We start from the raw sequence: 21516 nt of genomic DNA, 5'->3' as shown, positions 1-21516 counted from the left end.
GTAAGTGTTGGCAAGCTATTTGACTGCTGGGAGCATTGCAACCTGGGATATGCTCCACCACTATCCCAATACACGTACTTCCAGCAGGGGTCACTGGATAGTGATCAGAAGCAGGAGCCCGTTTGACTTCCCCTTTTCCCACTTCTAACCTGTTGAGGGCATTACTGCTGCCTTGAGTTAGAGCTAACTGTACACATCTGTTTCTTGTATTGCATGGCTCAGCTATTCACTAGAAAAAGTAATTCTGCCACCAGGAGAGTAGTGTGATGATTTTATAAACCATATATAGAGTGCTATTTCTATACAGGGTACAGATGTGTTTATACCATGAGTGGAATGTGTATTAGTGAGTAGGGATAAGTGAACCATTTCCTGTCTAGAGGTTCTGTTTGGATTGTGATACCCATTTTGGTTGAGCTGTTCAGTTAAGATTCTCAAACGGTCCTAGTGTATGTACACTGGGAAAGAAAAAAATTGTAACTGAAATTTTACTACTTAAATATCTTGCAGTGCACTGCCCATTACCCACATTCTAAATAACAAGCTTGTGCACACTTACTCTTTGGTACATGCCAATTTGACAAAAGAATGGATTTTAATGTGTTGAGATTTCTGGCTTGGTTTTGAGCAGATTCCTAAATAGAGGCCAGCATTCCAAGCTGAACATCTGTTTGCTTAAAAAAAAAAAATTGTGCAAACAGAATATGGAACTTGAAACTATCGCCTGAGAAAGCTGAGCATTTGATGTGGAACCTTCAACTCATGCATGCCTCTAGCAGTTCTGAGTCATTCAATCCAGTGTGACTAAGGGTGTATCCTCAATTGCTGTAGCATTTTTGCAGCCCATCCAAATCTCGAATTTTCCATTATAGATACTGTACAAGAAAGTCGTTGGTTTGAAAAAAAATTATTTGTGCAAATATGCAGAATAAGGGTTTCAAATATAACTCATATACTGGAAGAATTGGGTTTGGTTTAAATCTGAAATGTGGTTCCAATGTTAGTTTGCAAGCAACAGTTTTGACCAAATGAAAGTACAGAAAAAGTGATAAACTAGAGAAAGATGGTAAAAACATTTCTTTCAATGCAGTTCAAGGATATAAATCCAGAGCTACAGCATGCGGGTAAGCTCTGCTAGTATGGGCATGCAGATATTTTATGACGCTATTTGAGCAACAAGAGAGGGAAAAGGTTAGGCATTTCAAATTCTGTTCTGTTGTAGTTACTGAACAGCTCTTGTAGTGATGAGTAAGAGGAAAGGTTTGTGTCATTCTCAATAATCTGACAAAGGGAATTTTGTAAGAAATCAAATTGCTTTACTGAGATTACCTTTATTTTTTGTTACCATAGCAGCAAACTGGTGAGCAGGTTCGATGTTAGGTCAGCTGTTTCTGTGGCAAGCTTTTGTGCAATTAATGGAAAACTTTTTTTTTTCCTGAACTAATTAAGGGGCAATGTTGGCTGCAATGGTGGAGCCAGCAGATCAGAGTTATATGGCTGGCTTCTGCATTACTCTTACTGAAAGTGGTATAATGTGGTCGATTAAATAAAATCATATACAGGTAGCCTAGTAGGTATACTGGAGTATTGGAATCCTAACTAGAGGTCTGAATATTAATAGCAATCTTTACTAACTGGGGTTCGTGGACTTTCCCTAAAAGGTATGTGTTGGCATTCTCAACTAGATTGAGGGAAGTGGGTAGGGGAGTGTAAAAGAAGGGAAACTCTTTCTTGTATTACTTCTAATGGGTTAACTCAGATCGGCAATTGGTTGTTTTTTTTTAAATTTTCCTGCCAATTTTCTCGTCAAGGTATTGGCTTCTTGTGGTTCCCTAGGTGCTATTTGCTCTCCTGTACTTTCCCAAATGGCCATTATTTATATGTGATCTTGTTGGTGAAGCTGATCCCATCCTCACCTGAGGGCAATATGATGCACTCTTCCAGCAGGAGCTCGTGTATAGTTAGCAGGAGTGGGGGGGAGGGAACTGTGGCCACTTTTAGATTTTTATTCCCCTTATCCGAGGAATACCTGCTGATTGTGCTACACCTTCTACGACTGGCTGAGCACAGACCAATAATGAAACCAGGGATGCTCATGATCTGCATGGCTCAGGTACTCACTGGATGAACTTGCTGAACCATTGGAGAATTTGGTTCTGCTTCTAGAATATGTGCATGGGCTTGCACCCTGTCTTCCAGACTGAGGCGAATGGTGCAGATGCTGAGGGCAACTTAAAATGTGTATGTACATATTGGTAAAAAAAAATTATAATTGCAAAAGAGCTTGGGTGAAAGGCCATAGCAGAGGATACCATCAAGGTTTAAAATAGTTGGAGAAAAGATAAGGTAAATCGAGAAGCAATTGTTAGTGATAACATGCTTATTTTAAAAGCTTGTAAGTTGTCGAAGGAGCAGAATGTTGAAGGAACTCTGAGAAAGTAATGTGTTCTAGCAGGAGGCTATGCACAGAGTCTTGATTGGAACACTAAAGATGTAAGGAGTTGGCAGAAAAATGCTTTGAGCTTCGAGTGTTAACGAATAACAAAGTTTTAAACACCTGAATTTTTGGAAATTTCAAAATTGTTGAAATTTGGACATTAATGAAATGATTGCAGTCTAGGCACCCTTAGTGTATCCAGAAGTGGAAAGAGCGGAGAAGTTCTAGCAGGACAGTTTTCAACCTGGAAGAACTATTGTACAAATGCCACTTTGTAAACTTCCTGCGTGCGATGCCTCCTATCGGAAAAAAATCTACGAACTTACCTGAGTGCTCCTGAGGTCTGGACACTTCCGTTCCTGGGCGCCTCAAGTCAAGATGCGCAGGGCCCACGTATCCCAGAGCCGCATGCAGTTTGCAAGCGTTCCTGGGATCACGTGGGCCGGGACAGATAGACCTGTCAAATATATGAATGGAGATCACCCCAAAAACACAGTAAAACATTTTTAAAAAAAATTTTAAACCACGTTTTTAAAATTAGTTTAAATTACATTAAATTAAATATTTTAAACAAAAATTAAATTTATTGAAAAAAATTATTTTTTTACGGGGCTAAAAATAAACTTACCTTTTTTAAAAGTATTTTTTAAATTATAAATGAGTGAATTTTTTTTTTAACTTTTTTCAACTCTAATGCTGTAAGATTTCTAAGGGTTTTCAGCGGGCAGAGGTTCTGCAGAAAGTGGAACTCTCCACCCGCAGAGGCCCTTCTCTAGGGCAGGCGTCCGATCTGTCAAGAACATTCTTGACCGATCGATGCCGGTTTTCAGCGCATGCGCATTTCCGATGTCCCTATGGGTGAGTACACAGCGCACGCACACCCGTACGCATCGGAAAATACAGGCCATTGTAAAATCGACCAATTGGGAGTGAAGGTTAATCATAAATTTTTGAAACAAAATTATGAATGGCAGAAGTATCACTAAGTGCAGAGGTTCACAATAGGTGCACAATAGTAAGGATTTTTGGTTATGTAGTGTAAGGTGCATTGCAGAGATTACTGATCTATAGGAAGTTTTGCATGCAAACACTTTATTGCTCGAGTACAAATTGAGACCACTCTCACAAGGGGCTGGGCATCTGGCCATGCTGTTTAATTAGTTAGAGCATATAATCCATGAGCAGTGTAGCTTTGGAAATAGTTCATTAGGTGTAATGCAAGGCTACCTGCCAGCAAAACACTTATTAAACCAAGGAAATGGGTTAGTTCAGTAAACATAATTAGAGACTGTACAAATAAGGGGAGGGGGCAGGAAGGGACCAATTTTTGTTCAGTCTCTTGAATTTTGCTTCAACCAAAGTTTTACCTGCAATTGTAGGTTCTTTTGGTTTCGTGCCTAAAAAACTTAAATTGGTCCTGGACCATACTATATCGAATGCAATATGACTCTGGCACCATCTCCTACTTTAGCTACAACTTGTGCACCAAATTGCAGGTAATTTTTTCATATACAATGACTAGCAGTGCATGTGTATAATACTTGCTGAATCCGGAGCAGCCTGACCGCTAGCACAGTTGTTTCCAAAGTTTCTATTTTGTGAACTATTACAAATAGGGCATTTTCCAGAACTTTTTACTTGTGTTCATCACAAAATACAGGCCCGCTCATCCCATGAACCGAAATGTAACCTTGTATGTGCTGTGAATGGAATGTTCTGTGCCTCGGGCCAGTATTCCACAGTGACTTGGAGATTTGGTTCAATCATATGCCTGGTCCAGGTAGCTTTTTAAATCTCGGAACAAAAATCTTTTCTTTAATAAGTAAGTTTCTTTTGAAGAGGTCCCCGATCTTTTCTCAATAGGGAGGTAAACAAGTTTTTCATTAATTATATATTCCAGGCAGATGGGGTGAACTGCAGCTGTTTGATCATCAAACTAATCACTCAGGCCTAGTTTCCCTTCGACAGTTTGCTTGTTTTCAGAGAGACAGCTGGCACAGATGAGAGCTAACAGGAATAGGCAAGATAGATGTTTGAAGGAAAGGGGAATCGAGGGATATGTGAACAGGGCAGGCACATAGGATTAAGACTACTGCTCGTGTGCAGTACTGACTCTGTACAGGACTTAGTTTAAAAATGGTGTGAATGGCATTGAAGATCTGTTTTTTTTAAAAAGGACTCGCATTTATATAGCACTTTTCACTACCTCAGGATGTCCCAAAGCGCTTCACAGCCAATGAAGTACTTTTGAAGTGTAGTCACTGTTGTAACATAGGAAAGTCCCACAAACAGCAATGTGATCAAGACCAGATGATCTGTTTTTGTTATGTTGATTGAGAGAGAAATTTTGGCCAGGACACCAGGGATAACTCCCTTGCTCTTCTTTGAAATAGTGCCATGGGATCTTTAACGTCCACCTGAGAGAGCAGACGGGGCCTCGGTGTAATGTCTCATCCAAAAGACGGCACCTCCGACAGTGCAGCACTCCCTCAGCACTGCTCTGGAGTGTCGGCCTATGTGCTCCAGGCTCTCTCGAGTGGGCTTGAACGAATACCTCCTGACTCGGGCGAGAGTGCTACCCACTGAGCCAGGTTGACACTGCAGTATTGGAGAGTTTTCTGCACAGTATTTCCTTGAAATAGAAAGCATTGGTACTCATTACACAGCCTGGGAATGCAGCTTATCTCCTCATCCATGGTCCACAGCAGGACTGTGCTCCACATGTCTCCACACCTCCCTTCATGGCCCACCAAGTTGAGAATTTCATTGAAGTGAAGACTCAGTGCTGTTCACTCTTTCCAGCTGTCAGGAGATGGAGCTACACCAGCACACGACCAGTGACTGACAGGAAGAGACTTTTGGTCCTTCGTGCCTGTCCCATACATTTGTACTGTGGAACCTGAGATAACATTGCTTCCTTGCTCCCTAATAAAGAAAACTGGGGGAAGGAAGAGGGTGAACAGATAGGGGGAAAAAAAGAGACACAGTCCACAAAGGGGAATGTAAACCACTTGGTAGGAAAGATGCAGAGTAATAGTAAATGAACGTGTCCCCTCAACCCCAGTAATTTTGCTCCTCTGATTTCATTCTTGTGTTAATGTGGTTACTATCCTGAGTGGATAATTGAGTTGACTGTTGACCTTCTCTTCCAAGGCCTTCAGTTCCATTTTATAGCCGGTAATTAGGTGCATGTGTGTGAGCCAAGGTGTTAGCGCAAAAGCCAATCTCAGCCCATCAAACTCATTCTATCTGGTGGATTACTTGCATTCAAGCCCCTTCTCCCACCCTTCCAGTCCAAATGATTTATTATCCATGGATTTTTTTTTTCATTTTCCCCAAATTTCAACCTTTACGATCATCATATTTATATTTTTAGCTTTTGTCTTGGCAATGCCATCTGTCTCCTTTTTGGAATCTGGACATTTTTCTCCACTCCATGGTACTGTAGCTTCTTTCATTAAGTAACTGCCCAAATATTTAGAAATATGGGATAATTTTACTGACCTTTGGAATTGTACTAAGTTCCACTGAGGGGAGCAGCCGTGATATGGAAGGAAATTGGGAACCGAGTTGCTTGTTATGTGGGAATAGGATTTCTTACAAATATAAAGTTTTTTTTTTTTTGAAGAGGCAAGCTAGGAGGAGTGTAGCTGGTTGCTAGGAGGTGGAGCCCCCAGCAACTAACATTTTAAGAGCTCAAATATCAGTACATTGGCAAATGCAATGGTGTCAAAATTGAGGCTTAGATTAGCATAGATGGCGTATATCTGTTTCCTGTAATGTTCAATGTAGATATTGTGAAAGAGTCTTGGGCCTAGAAATTGGGTTTTGGCGCAGCGACGGCTTTAGCGCCGGAAGTTAGTGCCGGAGCTAAGTCGCGCTGGGCGGGCCAAAAATTCACTACTTCTGCGCCCAAACGGCTGCCGGCGCTGCTGAAAGCTGTTAGCGCCTGAAAACTGGCGCTATGCGCTGAATTTCGGCGCTATTCCGGCGCTGCGGCGCCCGCTGCGGTGCGGCAGGTTCGGGAAGTGCAGGCCTCCTCCCCTTAAGGAGGAGCTGCCTGCACCCGGCCGCGGCCCGCGATAATCTTTTTAAAAATGAGCCCGGCACCTCGGACAAGTGCCGGGCTTGCTTCTGTTCCGGGGGGGGGGGGGGGGGGAAGTCCGGGGAGGGAGCTGCGGCCAGGCGGGCGGCGGGAAAGCGGCCGGCCGCCGCGGGGCCTTTAATGCGCCGGCGCAACGTTCTGTAAGGCACCTCTGCCAGAACGTTGCTTGCGGCTGCCACGGGCGAGGCGGCCGCAACTCAATTTCCGAGTTTGGGCGGGTTACCATGGCAACCGGGACGCTGCGCACACCGATGACGTCATCGGTGCCGGCGCAGCGCTACCGGCCTAACGCCGATTTAGGGCCCCTGTCAATTTCAAAACTGGCCATAACTTCGCCGCTAGGCCCTCTAGCACCTCAAAAGCGGCGCTAAGGCCAGTGAATTTCTAGGCCTTGATAGTTTAATTTTACTTTAAACTGCACTAGTTGCTGGTTTGTTGCTACAACCCCTGAATTGATCTTTACAGACCCAAAGCGTCAATAAATGTGAGGCAAAAAATAAAACCGTTAACCAAGGACTATCGCAAGGGATGTATTTTTAAAAAAATGAAAAAGAGCTTCCTGTGCTACTAGCTGGATATTTGAAACCAGTAAGACACAGAAGGGTAGATTTTCCCCTCGTTGTCACAACAGAGCAGTGGACTTAAAATGAATGGTAGAAAAATTTGAGCAGCTTGTGTCTGATTTTACAATAAGGGCTTCCACCCCAGCGCTGAAGAGGAAAATCTGCCCAATGATGTCCAGCCTAAACGGCCAAATTTCAGTGTATAAGATTAATTGCATTTTCAATTTTGAGGATTCTGATTTTCGGAAGAGTTAGAATTTAAAGTTATGTAAATGGAGTATTTGATCTTTATGATTCCTTAATCGGTGATGACAAACAGAAACAAAGGACCTCCACAGCATGAGTTTAGCAAAAGGCCTCCATTTGATTGGCACTAGTCCAGTATTTCTGCAGATATCCCCTTGTATAGCTACTCGAGAAAGAAGTTACATTTATATAGCATCTTTCATGACCGCAGGACATCCCAAAGGGGTTTATGCCAATGAATTACTTTTGAAGTGTAGTCTCTGTTATTTTGTAGATACACGTCAGCCACTTTGTACACAAGGTCCCACAAACCGCAATGAGATAAACGGCTAGTGAATCTGTTTTTGTGGTGTTGGTTGAAAGTAAAAGTTGGCCAGGACACTGGCAGAACTAACCTGTTTTTTTTAAATAGTGCCATGGGATCTTTTACATCCACCTGAGCAGGTGGACGGGACCGCCGTTCAACACTTGGTCCAAAAGCCAGTACCTCTGCACTGGTGTCAGCCTAGATTAAATGCTTAAGTCTTGGAGTAGAGCTTGGACCCATCACCTTCTGTCTCAAAGGCAAGAGTTCTACCATTGCACCCATCTTGGTTCATTAACCATCATAGCAAGCTAATTTTTTTTTTGTAGATTTGTGACTTGAAGAAAGATTATTTATTGACTACCAGGCAATTATTGTCCAACTGCATAGTCTGGTAGGAATTGTTGAGATTCAATTTATCCCAATTTATTTGGACACCAATGTAATTGATGTGTTTAACACTAAGTTGCTGTACTTGGGTGATAGGTACCCAATAAGTGCACCAGAAAAAATTAGGGCTTGTCCATTTCAGTGCAAGTAAATTTTTAATAACATGATAAGTCTTAATTACTGCCAAACAATCTCTGTAGCATTGAGCATTGTGGTTCCTGACAAAACTACAGCACAGAGAAAAACAGCAGGCACAACACAGGCAGAAACCTTTATGCAGCAATATCCTCCACCCAGCAATCCTACCCCAACCCTCCACGCCCAACAAACATCATGAAATAAGAAGGTACAATGGCCCGGATTTTGCGGTAAGAATAACAGTGAGGCTAACGGTGCTCACCGTTAATTGGACAACAACTTCCGATGACCGCACTTGCGCAGTTAAACATGGCAATCGGGAGGTTGCTGTCCAATTTGCCTTGCTCCTCCACAAGCTTCACTATACTGGTATCTCGCCGAAAAATTCGGCATTCAAATATATAAAGGGCGTGATGTTGCGATACTTCCCTTCTAGATAGCCACTAAACATGCCAGAAGACCTTAGGACTTGTCCATTCAAGTGTAAATTAATTTTTAACATCTTACCTATTGCCAAATAACCTCTCCAGTGCTAAAGATTAACCTTTACAAGTGTGGTGTCTCATTCCTTCAGATTTTAAATATTGTTGGAGATATTAAATTTAATTTTTTTTTATTACTTTCTGTCTTTTATTTCTGTACATGATTTGGCATTGAATTAAATATTCTAACTTGCACTTCCTGGTACAGACTCTGTGTTGCTCATTAACCATTCTTCAATGTGATTGGCTAAGGAGATACACAGTTGCTTGCTCTGCTCACACAGGTTCCAGATCCCTTGCAGAGGGCGCTATGCTGAAATGGATTTCTAATTACAGTAAGTCCAGTGTAAAATCACATAGAAAGCCTGTGGGTAAGTGTAATGAATGGCTGGTGCTGTTCATTCACCGCTGAGAGCAAAATCCGACACACACTCTTTTTCTGCTGAGGGCACTGACTTTTTGATGAAGTTGTTTCATGAGTGTCAGCAGTGCTATGAGTCCTCACCTATTCTTCATGTGAGTTTTGAATATCACAATCTATTTGACTGTGGATGTTTGCAGAGCCAAGCCCAAGCCTGATGTCCTCAAGCCCCCCACTATTCAGGGGTCTCGCAGAATAACGAGCAGCAACACTGGCCTTTTATTAAAAAAAAATAAAAAAAAATCTCTCTTTTTCCCCCCCCCCCCTTTTTTCTTCTTCTCCTCTCCCAAGCTCTGGACCATGGAGATCAATTATAGTAACTGTGGTAAACCACTGTTGTTAGTATTGTTGTTCACTGTTAGTACTGTTGTTCACTCTTGCATATTGTTGTACTTGTCTGTGCATGCCTCAGCTGACTCCGCCCCTGGCTCCACCCTCATGGCTGGGTATAAAGGTCGCTGCTCAGAAGCCTCCGGCCCTTTTGGATACCAGGCAACCACAAGAGGCATGCTCTGTTCTTTGGTAATAAAAGCCTGTTTATTACTTACTCAATCTCCAGTCTTTTGTAGCAATTGATAGTGCATCAATTTTATTACCAAAGTTAAATGTTGGCTGCGGATGCTGATCAACCGATGGCGCAAAACGCTGAGCAGCAGGCGCTGCTGCGAGCCCTCAGACCAACATGCCTGGACCTAGACCCCCAAGAAGCGGGTTCGTCGACTAAATTCGCACAATGGCTGCGTTGCTTTGAGGCGTATCTGGAAGCCTCGACCGTGACTCTTGATGAAAATAAACTGAAAATCCTGGCCTCGAAGGTGAGCCACCAAGTCTATACTTTAATCCAAGATGCGACGACCTACGCGGCGGCTATCGACCTACTGAAAGGGCAGTATGCACGCCCGGTTAACACGGTCTATGCCAGGCACCTTTTAAGATCTCGCAGACAGCAGCCCGGGGAATCGGTGGAAGCCTTCCTACGGGCACTGCGGGTACTCGGACACGGCTGCGACTGCAAGGAAGTATCGGCCGCGGCACATGCGGAGGGACTGATACGAGACGCTTTCGTTGCGGGTCTAAGGTCCGACTACTCCCGGCAGAGGCTGCTGGAGAAGGGTGAAATAGACCTGACAAAGGCAGTGTCCCTCGCGCTCTCGCTCGACGCGGCCCACAGAAATATGGACGCTTTCTCCCCTCATCGCCCCGCGCCGTGGACGCCGCAATCTTGGGCCATGGGACCGCCACCTCCGACTGCTGCAGCGATGTCCAAGGCACAAAAATGCTATTTTTGTGGCCAAGCTAAACACCCTAGAGCACGCTGCCCCGCGAAGAATGCTACCTGCTCCGGCTGCGGGAAGAAAGGTCACTACGTTAGCGCCTGCAAAGGGAAGACCGCTAACGCCAGCAGCGCTGCGTGCGAACCGTGGGCGCAGCCATCTTGTCCGCCATCTTGGGCTCCCCCAGCCGCGTGGGGATCGGGACCGTGGGCGCCGCCATTTTGTCCGCCATCTTGGACGCCTCCGACTTCAACCACGGGGGACCCGGACTCAACCACCGCCTCATCTGACGACCACATCGACTCGCTCGACCATACGCTGGCCTCCGTGACGCTGGACCAATCTCTCCCTCATCAACTGTCCAGGTCCATGATGGATATTACGGTAAACGGCCGCGCCACTACCTGCCTTTTTGACAGCGGGAGCACGGAGAGCTTTATCCACCCCGACACGGTGCGCAGTTACTCTCTCCCGGTCCTGCCGACGCGCCATCGGATCTCTTTGGCTTCCAAAGCCCAGTCAGCGGACGTCGGTGGCTACTGTGTAGTGACCCTTTCAGTAAGGGGCACAGAATACAAAAATTTTAAACTTCTGGTCCTGCCCCATCTCTGCGCTGCCGTTCTACTGGGGTTGGATTTTCAGTGCCACCTTAAGAGTGTCACATTAGCGTATGACGGACCCCTCCCCCCACTCACAGTCTGCAGCCAGCAGCTTTTAAATCGCCCGCCGTGCACCATTTGCAGCCTCTCCACCCTTAAAGTCCCCCCCCCCTCCTTGTTCGCTAACCTCACCCGCGACTGTAAGCCCATCGCTACCAAAAGCAGGCGTTACAGTGTTGGGGATAGGAGCTTCATTAAATCCGAGGTAGCGAGACTCCTGAAGGAAGGGATTATTGAAAGTAGCACCAGCCCATGGCGAGCACAAGTGGTGGTAGTGAAGACTGGCGAAAAACAGCGCCTAGTTATTGACTACAGCCAGACGATCAATCGCTACACCCAACTAGATGCATACCCACTCCCCCGCATATCTGACATGGTCAATCAGATAGCACAATACCGGGTGTTCTCGACGATTGATCTGAAGTCGGCATACCACCAGCTCCCCATCAGGGCTGAGGACCGCCAGTACACAGCTTTTGAAGCTGACGGTCGGCTCTATCACTTTCTCAGAGTTCCCTTCGGCGTCACCAACGGAGTTTCTGTCTTCCAACGGGAGATGGACCGGATGGTTGACCAGAACGCGCTCCAGGCCACTTTCCCATATCTAGACAACGTCACCATCTGCGGCCACGACCAGCAGGACCACGACGTTAATCTAGAGAAATTCCTCCGGACGGCCCAGCGGCTGAATCTCACATACAACAAAGACAAATGTATGTTTCGTACTACGCGCCTTGCTATTCTTGGCTGCGTAGTGGAGAACGGAGTCATCGGCCCAGACCCCGATAGAATGCGCCCCCTTATGGAGCTCCCCCTCCCCCACTGCCAGAAAGCACTGAAGAGATGCCTGGGGTTTTTCTCTTACTATGCGCAGTGGGTGCCCAACTATGCGGATAAAGCCCGACCCCTCATCAAGTCCGCCTCCTTCCCCCTGACAGCAGAGGCCTGTGCAGCCTTCACTCTCATAAAAGGAGACATTGCGAAGGCCACAATGCACGCTGTGGATGAGTCCCTTCCTTTTCAAGTGGAGAGCGACGCATCCGACTTTGCCCTAGCTGCAACCCTTAACCAGGCGGGGAGACCCGTGGCCTTTTTCTCAAGGACCCTCCAGGGCCCCGAGATTCGACACTCCTCTGTCGAAAAGGAGGCCCAGGCCATTGTGGAAGCCGTGCGACATTGGCGGCATTACCTGGCCGGAAAACGATTTACCCTGCTCACTGACCACCGTTCAGTGGCTTTTATGTTTCATAATAAGCAGCGGGGCAAAATCAAGAATGACAAGATCTTAAGGTGGAGAATCGAACTCTCCACCTACAATTACGATATCTTGTACCGGCCCGGGAAACTCAATGAGCCCCCAGATGCCCTATCACGTGGTACGTGCGCCAACGCGCAGGTTGATAGGCTACAGACCCTCCACAATGACCTCTGCCACCCGGGGGTCACCAGGTTCTTCCATTTTATCAAATCCCGTAACCTGCCCTACTCCATCGAGGAGGTCAGGACCATGACCAGGAACTGCCAGATCTGTGCCGAGTGCAAGCCGCATTTTTATAGGCCAGACAGAGCGAGCCTGATCAAAGCCACGCGCCCCTTCGAGCGGCTGAGCATCGATTTTAAAGGGCCCCTCCCCTCCTCTGACCGCAATGTGTACTTCCTCAATATAATTGATGAGTACTCCCGTTTCCCGTTTGCCATCCCTTGCTCGGACATGACCAGTACCACGGTCATTAAATGTCTGAATGACCTCTTCGCCTTGTTCGGTTTCCCTAGCTATATCCATAGCGACAGGGGCTCATCTTTTATGAGCGACGAACTTCGGCAGTACCTGCTCGCGAGAGGCATTGCTACAAGCAGGACCACCAGCTACAACCCCCGGGGTAACGGCCAGGTGGAAAGGGAGAATGCGACAGTCTGGAAGGCAGTCCTTTTAAACTTAAAATCTAAGGGCCTTCCGACCTCCCGCTGGCAGGAGGTCCTCCCTGCGGCGCTCCATTCCATTCGGTCGCTGCTCTGTACACCCACCAATGCCACTCCTCACGAGAGAATGTTCTCCTTCCCCAGGAAGTCCACGTCGGGGATTTCGCTACCAACATGGCTGACTTCTCCAGGTCCCGTCCTACTGCGGAAGCACGTGAGGACCCATAAGGCGGACCCCCTGGTCGAGAGGGTGAGCCTCCTCCACGCCAACCCGCAGTATGCTTACGTGGTGTACCCGGACGGGCGGGAGGACACAGTCTCCATTCGAGACCTCGCACCTGCAGGTGCTCCTGAAACACCCTCTTCGCCACCCACCGCTACTCCTGCCTACCCCCAGGACACAGTCCCCGCACGAGACCTCGCACCTTCGGGTGCCTCTGAGAGACCACCATCGCTACCTCCCATTACCCATGCTCTGACCCCTGTAGACGGCATGCAGCAGCCCCAGGGTCCGCCACCTGCTACACCTCCTCTGAACGAGACACCGGGTTCACCGTTGGATGCTGCACCATCACCGCCGCTGCTGCGACGCTCAGGACGGCTTACAAGGCCTCCTGATAGACTTCAGTACACAAATTTTTAGTGCACTTCACCCCGCCGGACTCAATTCTAAACAAGGGGTGAATGTGGTAAACCACTGTTGTTAGTATTGTTGTTCACTGTTAGTACTGTTGTTCACTCTTGCATATTGTTGTACTTGTCTGTGCATGCCTCAGCTGACTCCGCCCCTGGCTCCACCCTCATGGCTGGGTATAAAGGTCGCTGCTCAGAAGCCTCCGGCCCTTTTGGATACCAGGCAACCACAAGAGGCATGCTCTGTTCTTTGGTAATAAAAGCCTGTTTATTACTTACTCAATCTCCAGTCTTTTGTAGCAATTGATAGTGCATCAGTAACTAACTGCTTCCCAAGCAAGGTGAGGTGGTTCAGCTCAAACCAGGGTCCTTGCTGGCCTGCATGGCTTAGGGCAGCTATGCAATTCGCACAGCTGGTAAAGCGATGGCTTATTTAAAAAGAATTTATGATGTGGAAACTGGCATTGTGCAACAGAACAGTTCCTTGAATGTTAAATCATTATAAATGTGAACACTTCGATCCTCCAGAAGAGATAATATTTTTGAAGCAATGAGCTCTATTTGCAAGGAAATGGTTATAACCACAGTTGAATGCAGCTGATTTATCTCTATGAAATACAATTTAGTATCTACCTTCCTTCTGTGTGTGCACAAAATAGCCTTGCAGCCATGGATGATATGTTACTTGAAGTACTTTGCATGGTTTTATGCTTTGTAGGTTTTGTTATCTTACCTAGTGCAATAATATTTTATCTCTTTTTTAAGGAATTGGAAAAGTGAAGCGGAAACCAAGTATTCGAGACACTGCATCCAATGCAGATGCCGATGGATATGCTGACAATGGTGAACGTCTGTATGACTTGAATGCTCCTGCTTATGTCAAATTCAACTACATAGCGGAGAGAGATGATGAGCTTTCATTGGTTAAAGGGACAAAAGTTACCGTCATGGAAAAGTGCAGCGATGGATGGTGGCGGGGTAGTTATAATGGACAAACTGGTTGGTTCCCTTCAAATTATGTTATGGAGGAACCCGAGGGCACTACAGTGGAACCTGTGGGCTCATTAACAGAGAGACTAGCGGTTGTGATCAATGCACACAATGTCAAAGTACTGCATGTTGTGCAGGCTCTGTACCCATTCAGTTCTTCAAATGAAGAGGAACTTAATTTTGAGAAGGGTGAAGTGATGGATGTTGTTGAGAAACCAGAAAATGATCCAGAATGGTGGAAATGTAGGAAAGCTGATGGGCAAGTGGGTCTGGTACCGAAGAACTATGTGAATATTGTGCAGACGTCTCCACCAGTCATTAGCGTTGGCCCAACACCACCTCGATGTGACTACATAGGAGCAGCAACCACTGGCAGGTTTGCGGGTAGTCCATGGTATTATGGAAAGATTACAAGGCATCAAGGAGAAATGGCTCTGAATGAAAGGGGAGTTGATGGCGATTTCATAATTCGAGACAGCGAGTCATCAGTAAGTAATGGATTACCTATCTTAGAATTCTGATTTTCTGTTTCCAAGTAACTTCTCACAATATTCAATAATCTTAATAGGAGACATGGCAATGGTACGTTTAGCTACAATTAACTTTCTTTAATACATGTGGAAAAGCATCAGTTTCGGCATATCCTTGTCTGCTGTAACTGGATTTATTGGCATTTTACCAGAAGTCACTAGAACGCTAGTATATAAACCCAATTTGAAAAGGTGCTATTAAAAGAATACTACATCCCTCTTTTTCCTTCTCCCAACTTGGATTATACATATAAAAGTTCTTGTATTCATAGATTCTCTGTCATCGCCTTGCTGTCCTCCCTGTGGATTGAACCATGGCATCAAAAACAGTTGCTGATCATAATTTTGACAATCTAGGTAGAGAAATGTAGCCTTTTTATAAAGTAGGTGACTATCAGTGGGATAAAAATACAGAAAGTTACTGTAATATTGAGAAATTCTTCTGCTCCTGGTTATTTCCCAGTGAAACTCAGTGGTCAGAGTGTGCATTTTTTTAAAAGAAACCTAATCAAGCTTGATTTTCACTTCTTCTTTCACAGCCCAATGACTTCTCGGTGTCCTTGAAGGCCCAAAATAAAAACAAACACTTCAAGGTACAGTTGAAACAAGGCCTCTACTGCATTGGACAGCGCAAGTTTGACAGCATGGAAGATTTAGTGGAACATTACAAAAAGGCACCAATTTTCACAAGTGAACAGGGAGAGAAATTGTTTTTGGTTAAGCCTTTATCTTAATGGAGAAGGAAAAAGATCCACTGAAAATGGATTGTTCTTGCAGGAAAAAAAAGCAATGGAGGCAAGGAAAATCATCATGATTTTTAACAGACTTACTGGCAATAATAACATGAAACAACAGATCCACTTTTAATTTTTCCAATTTTAACTACACTTGTGTCCCATTTGCATTGTACTGTTGTTTATTTTGAATAGCTCTTGTACGTAAAGATTTTGTGCCTTGCTTCTGTTGCGATGCTCATTGTGAACATACTGCCTACAGTTACCTTTCATCACCAATTCCTTTCTTTCACTTTCTCCAATAATCTTGAATCTTTTTATATTTCACTTACTAAATATAAATATATTATATATATATGGCAGTAGCCCACTTAATAAGTCTTACTACAGATCTTTGATTATCTCTGCTTTGGAACCTTGTTGACTAGCTCATAATGTGAGATGTGAGGTTTTATGTATTGTGCGTTTGGAATATTCATTTGCCTTTTCTCGATTTTTGTTCAGTTATTCACAAGTAATATCAATCAACTGTGGTTTAATTGGGTTTGAATTCTTTTGGGAAAGGGTGCAAATTGCACCAAGATAAGTGCTCTAGTATGACATAAAATGTGGACATACCAGATTTTGCCTTAAAATCTTTCAGACCAAAGGCTGTGTATAATTACTGTAATGTTTATATATAAAGTTACAGTTTAATCACACTTTGGTAGGTCCTGCATTGGGGTGTGACTTCAGTAATATCTTTAAAATGTTTTTTTGGATGTATTTAACTCCTAGGTTAATTGCAACAGAACTACTTTGTGTTGTTCTGCCATGGTTGATCACAGGCTCCACTTAAAGCTAGCTATGATGATGGTTCATATTAGGGATACACCATGTATTGTGCTGTTCATCTTGTAATACAGTTGTAAAGAATATCTCAATTTAACAGATATTCTACAGTCACTGATTATATCAGAAGTATTTTTTTCTGTTTTTCATGAAGCTCAAATTGTATGTCCAGAACTTTTGGCTGCATAGCTGTTGACCTGATGACCATAATGCACCTGTGCACCTATAATACTGTACAGGCCGCTGGCTCACGATATTGTACACCCTGGTCAATGCAGGGAAACTTTTGTTTTATTGTAGGGGGGGGCGGGGGAGAAAAACAAACACAAAGGTAGTCAGTTACTCAGACGTGAATGTGATGACACATAGTTTGTGTACTACACAGATCACTTTATAGTATCACTAGAAACGCTGTGTCTGAGTTATCAGAATTTTGAATGATATTATTTATCTTTAATTTATACTTAAAGCCCATCCCATGGTTATCGGATTCATTCAAAGAGATGGTGTGTATTTTTACTGTTAAGATATCAGTTATACCAGAGGGTCAAGGAAAAAAATGTTGTACTTTGTCTTGTGTAACTTAAAGACCAGAGGTCAGAATCCTGTTGGAAGCATAGATAAAAAGAACCTATATAGCAGCACATGTGCTGACACTAATTTCCTATCCTGTTCTGTGGTTGTCTGATATAGGCAATGCGAAGGGATCTGTAATGACCGATGCTTAATGAGAGTTGTTGGAGCATATTTTTATATATTGAATTTTAGACAACCAAAGGGTTTCTGAAACCTGGTCTTTTGATGTTTAATATTGTTGTAAACCTGTAGAAAAAGTTGCTGAGTATAAAGTGGTGTTTGGGAAGCTATACTCAAAGCCATTCACATATTGTTTCTAATCCACTTTTTCGTTATTGAAATTGCTTTACCATATGTGTATATCCCTTTTTCAAATGTCAAAAATAACTGTTAAGTATAAAATACTGTGAAGTCAAATTATTTTTTGCTGTTTTTAGTGCAGCAAATGCCCTACATGCTTTTAGAAACTTATAATTTCCAAGTATGGTTGTGTTTAATTATTGCAAAACCCAATAAAGTTTGTAAATCATCTCCTAATTTTATTTTATTGTTTCTCTGAGAAACTTATTTTCCTGAATTTAAATAAGACATGTTAGTTTTAATACCATGTTATTGCAGGACAAAAGGACACAGCCCAAAGTTGCCACCACGCTCTACAGAATTCTGAGCGAAAGTATAGTTCGGCCGATTCCAATTTGTCTAAAAACCAAAATTGAGAACGTGCGAAATGACAATCTTCAGGTTTCAGTGTAATGCTAATTTTCCTCTAATGAAAAACAAAGACAGATTACTTTCTTCTTGCAACCTGTTGTCACAGTTCAGGATTCTGAGCCCATTCTTAGCACAAATCGGACTCAGACGTGATTTGCCTTCAAATGCATTTTGAGCAGAAGTTTGCCTAACAGTCGATCGCAGAAGACGAGTCGGCCATCCAGAGATAAGTGAGAGCTGATTCAAATGTGGGATGGACGGTTGTTTTACACAGATACCAAACATTAAAAAGTACAGAGGAGAAGTGAAAAAGGATATAAGAGGGGCAAAGAGACAGTAGGAGAATAGATTGGCGAATGACATAAAAGGGAATACAAAAGTCTTCCAATAATGGATAATCAATGGGCCACAGGGAGGGTGGAACTAAAGACAATCACTATCACTAAGGAAATAGTAATTGGTAAAATAATGGGACTAAAAGACGACAACTCCCCTGGACCAGATGGCCTGCATCCCAGGGTCTTAAAAGAAGTGGCTGCAGAGATAGTGGATGCATTGGTTGCAATATACCAAAATTCCCTGGACTCTGGAGAGGTCCCAGCGGATTGGAAAACTGCAAATGTAACGCCCCTATTTAAGAAAGGAGGGAGACAGAAAGCAGGAAACTATAGACTAATTAGCCTAACATCTGTCGTTGGGAAAATGCTGGAGTCCTTCATTAAGGAAGCAGTAGCAGGGCATTTGGAAAATCATAATGCAGTCAAGCAGAGTCAGCATGGTTTTATGAAAGGGAAATCATGTTTAACAAATTTGCTGGAGTTCTTTGAGGATGTAACGAGCAGGTGGACACAGGTGAGCCAGTGGATGTGGTTTATTTGGATTTCCAGAAGGCATTCGATAAGGTGCCACATAAAAGGTCACTGCATAAGATAAGAGCTCACGGAATTGGGGGTAATATATTGGCATGGATAGAGAATTGGCTAACTAACAGAAAGCAGAGAGTCGGGATAAATGGGTCATTTTCTGGTTGGCAAACGGTTACTAGTGGGGTGCCACAGGGATCGGTGCTGGGGCCTCAACTATTTACAATTTACATTAATGACTTGGATGAAGGGACCGAATGTAATGTAGCCAAGTTTGCAGATGATACAAAGATGGGTGGGAAAGCAAGTTGTACAGAGGACTCAAAGAATCCTCAAAGGACATAGACAGGCTAAGTGAGTGGGCAAACATTTGGCAGATGGAGTATAATGTGGGAAAGTGCGAGGTTATCCACTTTGGCAGGGAAAAATAAAGCAAACTATTATGTAAATGGAGAGAGATTACAAAATGCTACAGTTCAGAGGGACCTGGGGGTCCTTGTGCATGAAACACAAAAAGTTAGCATGCAAGTACAGCAAGTAATCAAAAAGGCAAATGGAATGTTGGCCTTTATTTCAAGGGGGTTGGCGTATAAAAGCAGGGAAGTCCTGCTACAACTGCACAGGGTATTGGTGAGACCACACCTTGAGTACTGCGTACAGTTTTAGTCTCCTTATTTAAGGAAGGATATACTTGCATTGGAGGCAGTTCAGAGACAATTCACTCGGTTAATTCCAGAGATGAGAGGGTTGACTTATGCGGAAAGGTTGAGCAAGCTGGGTCTGTACTCATTGGAATTTAGAAGAATGAGAGGTGATCTTATTGAAACATATAAGATACTGAGGGGGCTCGACAAGGTAGATGCAGAGAGGATGTTTCCTCTCGTGGGGAAATCTAGAACTCGGGGCCACAGTTTCAGAATAAAGGGTCGCCCTTTTAGAACTGAGAGGAGGAACTTCTTCTGAGGGTCTGTGGAATTCTCTGCCCCAGAGAGCTGTGGAGGTTGGGTCATTAAATACATTTAAGGTGGAGCTAGACAAATGTTTGCAAGATAAGGGAGTGAAGGGTTATGGGGAGCGGGCAGGGAAGTGGAGTTGAGCCCAAGATCAGCCATGATCTTATTGAATGGCGGAGCAGGCTCGAGGGGCCAAGTGGCCTATTCCTCCTCCTATTTCTTATGTTCTATAGGCATATCAGTAAAAGAGGCATATTATCAGTAAAAGGGTTGTCAGAGGAGCAGTGGGGCCGATTAGGGACCAAATTGGAGATCTGTTGGTGGAGGCAGAAGGCATGGCTGGGGTACTAAATGATTACTTTGCATCGGTGTTTACCAAGGAAGAAGGCTTTGCCAAAGCTATGGTAAATGAGGTTGCCGGGATACAGGATGAGATTTTAAAAAAGAGGCGGTACTAGAAAGGTACCTTGCTGAGGGAAGTAAAGGTAGAAATTGTGAAGGTACTAGCCACAATCTTCCAATCCTTCTTAGATATAAGGGTGGTGCCAGAGAACTGGAGGATTACAAATGTTGCACCCTTGTTCAAAAAAAAAGAGGGATAAACCTGGAAATTACAGGCCAGACAGTTTAATGTCGGTGATGAGGAAGCTTTTGGAAACAATTTTCTCCCAGATTATTAACAGCCACTTGGACAAGCATGGACTAATAAAGCAGAGCCAGCACAGATTTGTTAAAGGCAAATCGTGTTTGACTAACTTGATTGAGTTTTTTGATGAGGTAACAGAGAGGGTGGATGAGGGCAGTGCAGTTTGTGTTTATGGACTTTCAAAGACGTTTGATAAAGTACCACATATTAGGCTTGTTTGCAAAATTGAAGCCCATGGGATAAAAGGGGCAGTAGCAGCATGGATATAAAATTGGCTAAGGGATAGAAAACAGAGTTGTAGCGAGCTGTTTTTTGGACTGGAAGGAGGCACACTGGTGTTCTCCAGGGTTCAGTACTAGGACCACTGCTATTTTTGATATACATTAATGACTTGGATTTGGGGGTATAGGACACAAAACTGGGAAGTTAGGAAGATAGTAATGGACTTCAAGAGGACATCGACAGGCTGGTGGAATGGGCAGACACATAGCAGATGAAATTCAATGCAGAAAAGTGTTAAGTGATACATTTTGGTCGGAAGAATGAGGAGAGCCATGCTAAATGGTACAATTTTAAAGGGGGTGCACAAATCTTTGAAGGTGGCAGGATAGGTTAGCAAAGCAGTTAATAAAGTATATGGGATCCTGGGCTTCACTTGGCCAGTGCTGGGACTAGAGTCCTGGCGGATCATATAACTAGGGCTGTAGAGAGGGCTTTAAACTAACTAGTGGGGGGGAGGTTCCTAGAGAACAAATAATAAAAATGACAACAGAGAAGGTCATAGACTTAGGTAGCAGTGGGGAAATTAAAAACCAGAGCGTGTCAGGAAGGGGCAGGAGGTATGGAGTAAAAGGTAAAGTAATAAAAAGGGCAAAAGCAGGAACTAAGTGTCACAAAACACATTTGAAAGTTCTCTATCTGAATGCACGTAGCATTCGTAACAAAATAGACGAGTTAATGGCACAAATAGCTACATATGGGTATGATCTTGTGGCCATTACAGAAACATGGCTGCAGGGTGACAATGCCTGGGAATTAAACATACCAGGTTATTTAACAATCAGGAAGGACAGGCAGGAAGGAAGGGGAGGTGGGGTGGCTATGTTAATA

General features: G+C 44.1%; 1 protein-coding gene across 19 annotated transcripts in view; it reads left to right on the top strand.

The window, feature by feature from the left end:
• Positions 1 to 17775, top strand: part of LOC147115941 (SH2/SH3 adapter protein NCK1-like) — a 238719-nt gene extending 220944 nt beyond the window's left edge. For all 19 annotated transcript variants that reach the window (XM_085990612.1, XM_085990607.1, XM_085990605.1 and 16 more), the window contains 2 exons: positions 14338 to 15050; positions 15632 to 17775. In XM_085990612.1, coding sequence (XP_085846738.1) covers positions 14338 to 15050; positions 15632 to 15826 — 908 coding nt within the window. In that variant the 3' untranslated portion in view covers positions 15827 to 17775. The remainder of the gene's footprint in view (positions 1 to 14337; positions 15051 to 15631) is intronic.
• Positions 17776 to 21516: the final 3741 nt, after the last annotated feature.

This window comes from Somniosus microcephalus, chromosome 6 (genome assembly GCF_052327205.1).
Source record: "Somniosus microcephalus isolate GS21.2 chromosome 6, FLI_Smic_1.0, whole genome shotgun sequence".
In the NCBI taxonomy this organism is placed as follows: Eukaryota; Metazoa; Chordata; class Chondrichthyes; order Squaliformes; family Somniosidae; genus Somniosus; species Somniosus microcephalus.
This window is presented reverse-complemented; position numbering and strand designations above follow the sequence as displayed.